The sequence below is a fragment of the Convolutriloba macropyga genome, chromosome 11, assembly GCF_964194025.1.
Source record: "Convolutriloba macropyga chromosome 11, txConMacr16.3, whole genome shotgun sequence".
Classification (NCBI taxonomy): Eukaryota; Metazoa; Xenacoelomorpha; order Acoela; family Convolutidae; genus Convolutriloba; species Convolutriloba macropyga.
In genome coordinates, this window is record NC_134478.1 from 2651506 (window position 1) to 2658997 (window position 7492).

Genomic DNA, 7492 nt, shown 5'->3' on the forward strand with positions numbered 1-7492 from the left:
AGTCCTTTTCTTAAGTAATTTTACTTGGCTCTACGTAAGTCTCGTCTGACATTTTGATAACTCCAACTTCCATTACGTTTCCGGTCGAAATGGCACTTTTGAGGATAACGGAATTTCCCTGACACAACAAATAGGAGCAACTTAGCCTTTTCATTTTCCTTATATGGTGATGTGATTATTAATGATGGAAGCGAAATCCAATTTGAAAACTTTGCCACCCCTCCCCCGCCCCCAGCTTAGGGGTCATATAACGTACACCCCCATCATGACAAACTTACCAGAATGGGGTGAACAACTTCGTGGGGGGATATAATGGGAAATACCTTTATTAATACCCTTATTAATCGGAGTAAACTTACAGGCCTCTCAAATGTGCCCATTCGACTCTGGTAACGTAAGGTATAATACTCGGTGGGTTATATTGTCGTGGTCGATAACACGGGTCAAAAAATTCAATAAGTTGAATTTTAAATTAAATTTTGAACTGAAAATATACAAAAATTAGCTTGTATTTATAGTAGTTATCTATGCGAAAATATACAGAGAAAAATTAGATTAGCTAAAAATATTTTACATGATTGGCATGTGAATAGATCTTAACTCCGAATCCCGGAGGTGATTTTCTATTTTCATCAACATTTCATGAGAATCATATATGGCTTGTGTACAATCGAGTTCATTAGTTGGAGGTCGGTGGATGTTGAAATCAGGTTTCTGTGGGTGGGAGAATTTACTTCTGACATATGATTGATAGGTCAATGAGATAATGATAGCGCCAAAACAAAATTAGAATTGAGTTTAGTTTTGTGGGCATTACTTATCGACACAGCAATAAAGTTCGTCAGGTAAGTTCTTCTTTCGTTCTTTAAAATTTTAATAAAGAAAACTTCTAAGTTTCTTTATGTTTCTTTGAAACTATCACATCTTCCCTCCTTTTTTAAGCAAGTTTGTGGGTATAGGTTCTCCAAATCTGTCGGGTTGTTTTCTGTTTCTTGTTGATGTTCGTGAAGGCTCAGAGGTTTTGGGTTGTTGGTGCTCTGCAGATGATGTGGCTGCAGAAGCTTCATCTTGAAGCGAAGGTCCCACATCTGTGCTGTGAAGTTGTTGTTCTGATTGAGGTATGGTCTCCTCCACTGCTGGTTCAATTCTCACATTGTCCTCATCTAGTCTCGCAATTTGGTTGTCGCTCACTAGAATAGTCCGTGCTGAGTTTTTGGGCTGTATGAAAGATGTGTTCAAGCCCTTCCTGATGATGAAGGTAGCAGGAACTGTCTTTGTCTTTTTGTTGGCCTTGAATAGAATGGGTTTGCACAAGTCAAAATCTGCTATTGCTGGTAGTCTTACTCTGCGTCCCAACAAAAGTTCAACTGGAGTTTTGCTCCTCGTCTTTGATGTGTTGCGATGTGTCATCAGTGCCCTTTGCAGGAATGCTCCAAATGACATATTAAGGTTGGGACTCCACGCTTGAAGTGCCCGCTTCACTGTCTGAACTGCTCTTTCAGCTAGTCCATTAGCTCTTGAATGATAGACGGTTGATTCCATTTTCTTAATTCCCAGTGATTCACACCACTGTTTAAGGTCACCACTTACAAACTCAGGACCATTATCAGAAACCAAAGTTTTTGGTATTCCGAATCTTGCAAAGATTTGACTAAGATATATTTTAACTGTTTCTGATGTTCTATTTCCCAGGGGTCGGCTTCCATCCAAACAGAACCTGCGTCAAAAATTATTGCCTTGGTCCTTAACATAACCCCAGTTCATGTGGAGCCGCTCCCAAACGTCGGCTTCTGGTCACGTAGAGACTGTTTTTCTCAGGCTAGGCCTGTTCAATTGACAATTCTTACATTTACTAACAAAGTGTTGAACGTCTTGGGTAATGCCAAGCCACCATGCTATCATTCTGACTGATGCCTCAGTTGCATTCTTCCCGGGATGTGTCTCATGCGCTTTGGCCAAAATTAGGTGTCGTAGTTTGGGTAGAATGAAAGGAACAACACCTCTGAAGATGATTCCATTATGTAAAGTAAGTGCACTTTTCTGTTGTTCGAATCCTTTTTCCGCTTCTGAACATTATTTCCAATTGCCGCTTTTGATTCGTTTCACTATGTCCTGGAAGAGTCTGTTTGTTCCAAGTTCAGTTCTGGTTTCTGCTTGGGTCACCAAATCACTCTGGGCGAAGTAGATGTTATTGATTGCGAAGCACACTCGATCGTTTTCCGATTCGTCTTCGTCAAAATCCATTCTGCTCAAAGCATCTGCATGGGGTATCTGCTCTCCTGGCGTATACTTCAACTCATAGTCAAAACCCATTAGAGCTATTGCCCATCTTGTGATTCTGGCTGATGCTGTCTTCGGGATCTCCTCGTCTGGTGCAAAGAGATATTTGAGTGGTTTGTGGTCAGTCTGTAAGGGAAATCGTCTTCCAAGAAGGAATTGTTTTAGTCTTGTGACCACAAATACAATTGCCAGTGCTTCCTTTCTATGTTCGAGTAGTTTTGCTCCGCTGGAGTCAATTTTCTCGATACATATATGACTGGATGTCCTTCTTGCGAAAGAACCCCGCCAATGGCTTTTTCAGAGGCGTCAGTAGTAACTGTTGCTTCTTTTTGTAGACTATATAGCTGTACTAGTGGGTTTGCACATAATTCATTTTTTATGTCTTCAAAGGTTTTTTGTTGCATGAGAAATCGCTTTGAGAAATCGCTATTTCTCATGTTATTTAACAGTAGCATTTTTGTTGCAAAATCAGGAATCATTCTTCCGTAAAAATTAGTTAGCCCAACAAACGATTCGAGTTGTTTATTGTTAGTTGGTGCTTTTGCATTTTTTTTTTGTTTTTTCAACAAGTTTGGGATCTGGTGCTATTCCCTTCTTTGAAATGGAGTATCCTAAAAAGCTAACGCTATCGACTGGTTTTGAGTTAAATTTTCTCTCATTAATAGTGAAGTTTTTCTCACGTAGTCGACTCTTGACTGCAAGCATTCTCTTGTCGAACTGCTCCTTGATAGTTCCATACACCAATACATCGTCTTGAAAGATCACAACACCTTTGATTCCTTTGAGTGTTGATTCGATGCAATTCTGGAAGATTGAAGAAGAGTTTTTCAATCCCTGAGATGTGTTGAGTGTGCATATATCTTTTGCTTCTTCGCCAAGTGCAATTTGATAGTAGGCATCTGAGAGGTCAATTTTACCAAAGTATGAGGCCCCATGTAGGTTGTTGAAGATTGTCTCCATGTCTGGTATTGGGTAGTCCTCATCCATGACCTTGCCATTGATGAGCACTTTCAAGGAAGAGATTGGTTACCTGTAAGTCCTGTACTGTTGGTTACATGTAGCTCCTGAGATGTGTTGATTGTGCATATGTCTTTTGCTTCTTTGTCAAGTGCAATTTGATAGTAGGCATCTGAGAGGTCAATTTTGCCAAAGTATGAGGCCCCATGTAGGTTGTGGAAGATTGTCTCCATGTCTGGTATTGGGTAGTCCTCATCCATGACCTTGCCATTGATGTGCACTTTCAAGGAAGTTATTGGTTACCTGTAAGTCCTGTACAGTTGGTTACCTGTAGGTCCTGAGATGTGTTGATTGTGCATATATCTTTTGCTTCTTTGTCAACTGCAATTTGATAGTAGGCATCTGAGAGGTCAATTTCGCCAAAGTATGAGGCCCCATGTAGGTTGAGGAAGATTGTCTCCATGTCTGGTATTGTGTAGTCCTCGTCCATGACCTTGCCATTGATGTGCACTTTCAAGTCCACGCAAAGTCTCAGTTCTCCACTCTTCTTTCTCTGCCACACCACTGGAGATGCATTAGTGACACCTCCTGGTTGCACCGGTTGAAGGATGCCTTGTCTGACCATTTGTTCCAGCTTCTCTGTGACCTTACGACACATGAGCTTTGTAACCCTTCACAGCAGGTAGGTGCTCGGCTGTGATGTTGTTCACACCGTGCTTGGGTAGAAGGTCTCTACCAAGTAGTCCAAATTTTTTATCAGACTGCACAACTTCTAGTTGTTTTTGCGTGAGCCTGCTTCCGTTCCACTCAACGTCACAAGTAAGTGATACCAGAAGCGTTAATTGATGACCATCATAAGCTTCAAGATGTCTTATCTTACCATCCAACTGAGGTTTACCAAGCTCAGTCCATATTTTTGATGATATCACTGTGCTACCTGCACCTGTGTCTACCTGCATTTTTACTTTGCAGTTATTTATTGAGATATATTCCCGTGTCACAGACACGCCAAAGATTTGTTCTTTAGTAAAAAACATTCCCATCTCCGATGCTGGAGATGCTTGCTCTGAAGAAACATTTCCTTCTTCGCAAAAGTTATTCTGTTTATTGTACTTACCTGAATTTGGTGGGGGTTTGCTTCTACACGGTTTCGAGAAGTGTCCCACCTTTTCACAGTTGTTGCATTTTTTACTTAGCGCTGGACAGGAACTACTAGAGTGTGGCTTACCTCCACACCTAGTGCACATGTTGTTGTTTTTATTAGCCGTAATTTTTTCATTTGGTTTTCGAAAGGTCTTTTTGAACATTAAAGGGCTTATTACCTGATGAAGAACTTGCAAAAGCCATTGCTTGACTTCTGATCTGTAAGCTCTCGGTAATTTCAGTAACCGACATTGCTGGTTTTGCTTTAATGCCGTCTAGTAGTCTAAGTTTTGCTTCAGGGTCCCTCAAACCTGAGATAAACTTTATTTTTGCCAACTCTTCTTCGGGGTTGGCTGCTGTTTTCAGTTTATCGAAATCACAATAGCGTGCTTCTTCTCTGAGACGTGCTAGGAAGTCGTCGTCTGACACCCCTACACCTTGTATTACTGACAGAAATTTAGCTCTTTCTGCCGTTACTACTCTCTCTTTAGGAGAAATATAATTTTGAATCGCCAATCTGATGTCTTTATACGGAGTGTCTATCAAATTCCTAGTACGCATTAGGCTCCTAAGTTTAATAATTGCATCTTGCCCGCACATACTAAGGAAGAGATTGGTTACCTGTAAGTCCTGTACAGTACCATCGTTGTTGACCTTGTCCTCTTTGTTCTCTGCGCGACATTTCGCCACAAAAGACATAATCCACGCATTAGCTGATTCTGCATTCTGTAGATCCAAAATTTGTCTCTCTGTAGCTGGTCTGGACACCATTGTCGTTTGTCGATGACACGGGTCAAAAGAAGTCAATCAGTTGAATTTTAGATATTTGGAACTGAAATTATACCAAAATTAGCTCGCATTTTTAGTACTTATCTATGCGTAAATATACAGAGTAGGTTTAGTCTAGCTAAAAATATTTTATATGATCGACATGTGAATAGATCTTAGCTCTGAAACCCGGATGTGATTTTTTATTTTCATCAACATTTCATGAGAATCATATATGGCCTAGGTACAATCGAGTTCATTAGTTGGAGGTTGGTGGATGTTAGAATCAGGTTTCTGTTGGTGGGAGAATTTACTTCTGACATATGATTGATAGGTCAATAAGATAATGATAGCGCCAAAACAAAATTAGAATTGAATTTAGTTTTGTGGCCATTACTTATCGACACAGCAATAAAGTTCGTCAGGTAAGTTCTTCTTTCGTTCTTTGAAACTTTAATAAAGAAAACTTCTAAGTTTCTTGATGTTTCTTTGAAACCATCACATATATTCTATTTGAAGTAGCACAAACATACTATAATGGTGGGGCTTTTTTTCGTAGCGGGGCTGTAATGGGAAAAGCCAAAAATGGAAAAAAAAACTTGGCGCTTCAAGAAAATTGAATTCCCAATAACACAAAGATTGAAAGAGAATTTCTGTTGGATGTAAACGCCCTGATGGGTTTTTCCCATTATAACCCCCCCCCCCCCAATTTGGTGGTCATTTGACCTATACCCCTCCCCCCAATCATGGTAAATAGACCATAATGGGGGCTATAATTTCATGGGGGGGGGGGCTGAAAAGAGGGAAAACCCGGTCTGATCAGAGGCAATTGTGACACCTTGACCTGTGTACTAGTACTACTCAGTGTGGGGTGGGGGGGGGGGGGCGTGTTTGTTCTCACTGGGGATCTTTCCCATAATAGCCCCATATCATTGTATTTAAAACATTATGGGGGGCTATAGTTTCATTGGAGGGGGGGGGGGGTATAATGTGAAACACCCCCTTACTTGTACTGTTAGAGTATTGGCTGATTGGAGGGAGAAAAGCGTTGAGATTGTCAGCTCCTGTTTCTGTTTTTGATTTCTTCTTGTCGTAATTGAGAGCAGCTCCATTTCTAATCAACTTCCTCGCCACTGATGGCTTCAACCCATACAGACACCTAATCAGCATTCATCAATAATACAATGACTGCAAATTAGGATTTTTTGAATACCGCCGCTATTTTGGTAGATGGGATTATATTGGGATAGAGCACAATTTGGATCTATTCTGTCCCCCCCCCCCCCCCCATAACAACGTGCTATTTTCGGATCTTTTCCGTTTGTGCCCCCCCCCCCCCCATAACAACATATAATTTGTAACTGGGGGCATAAAACACACAGGGGGGGGGGGGGGGGCGAAGCAGAATATATCACACATTTTGTAAGTGGAAGTGAGTGCTAGCTTTAGTGGTTTCAGAGCACACAGGCCCACTTTACTGCAAACTCCAAATTGGGGGCTGCCATGCAATATCGGGGCCCCACCCAGATATCCACACGCAGATACATATTCCAGTTGTAGGCAGTTGCAGGAGATCCAAAATAATGCAAAGAGACTTCAGTTTTGCTGGACGAGTATAACAGGTTGAGGGGATCTATTATGCCCCCCCCCCCCCCAGTGTTTTTTATGACCCCAAGTTACAAATTATATGTTGTTATATAACACGTTACTAAGAAAATAGCACGTGCGTCTGGGGGTCATAAAAGATTGATGCTCACTAACCGGGGGGGGGGGGGGGGCGAAACAGAATAGATCCGAGACTTCAATTTTGCTGGAGGAGAATAACAGGTTGAGACTCTTACTTGAGGGTTTTTTCTGACAGTGGAGTGTCCAGTGTTTTGAGCTCCTTCTTAAGATAGTCTTGTGACATCTCAGCGAATTCCTCCTACTATCACACCTTGGATCTATTCTTTTTCGCCCCCCCCCCCCAGTGTTTTTTATGACACCCAGTTACAATTTATGGGTCCTTCCCATTATAGCCCCCCCCCCCGCTTAGTGGTCAGATAACCTATAGCACCCCCCCCCCCAATCATGGTAAATATACCATAAGGGGGGCTATAATTTCATGGGGGGCTATAATGGGAAAGACCCCAAATTATATGTTGTTATATAGCACGTTACTATGTAGGAAAATAGCACGTGCGCCTGGGGGTCATTAAAGATTCATGCTCACTAAGCTGGGGGGGGGGGGGGGGGCGAAACAGAATAGATCACACACCTTATAAACTAGCGCACCTACTTACTTCTTCTCATCTCAAATATTTTCCATATTCAGCTGATGTAATTCCAACTTAACAATTTTTGT

The 7492-nt window shown here is 41.5% G+C and overlaps 1 protein-coding gene across 4 annotated transcripts in view; it reads right to left on the reverse strand.

Moving 5' to 3' along the window:
• LOC142349829 (uncharacterized) overlaps nucleotides 1-7492 on the reverse strand; it is a 46852-nt gene extending 39360 nt beyond the window's left edge. The window contains exons 1-3 of one of the 4 annotated variants that reach the window (XM_075401627.1): nucleotides 7406-7492; nucleotides 6990-7075; nucleotides 6156-6307 (exon numbers count right to left, since the gene is read on the reverse strand). In XM_075401627.1, coding sequence (XP_075257742.1) covers nucleotides 6156-6307; nucleotides 6990-7057 — 220 coding nt within the window. In that variant the 5' untranslated portion in view covers nucleotides 7058-7075; nucleotides 7406-7492. The remainder of the gene's footprint in view (nucleotides 1-6155; nucleotides 6308-6989; nucleotides 7076-7405) is intronic. The other 3 variants (XM_075401628.1, XM_075401630.1, XM_075401629.1) reach the window with 3 other exon arrangements.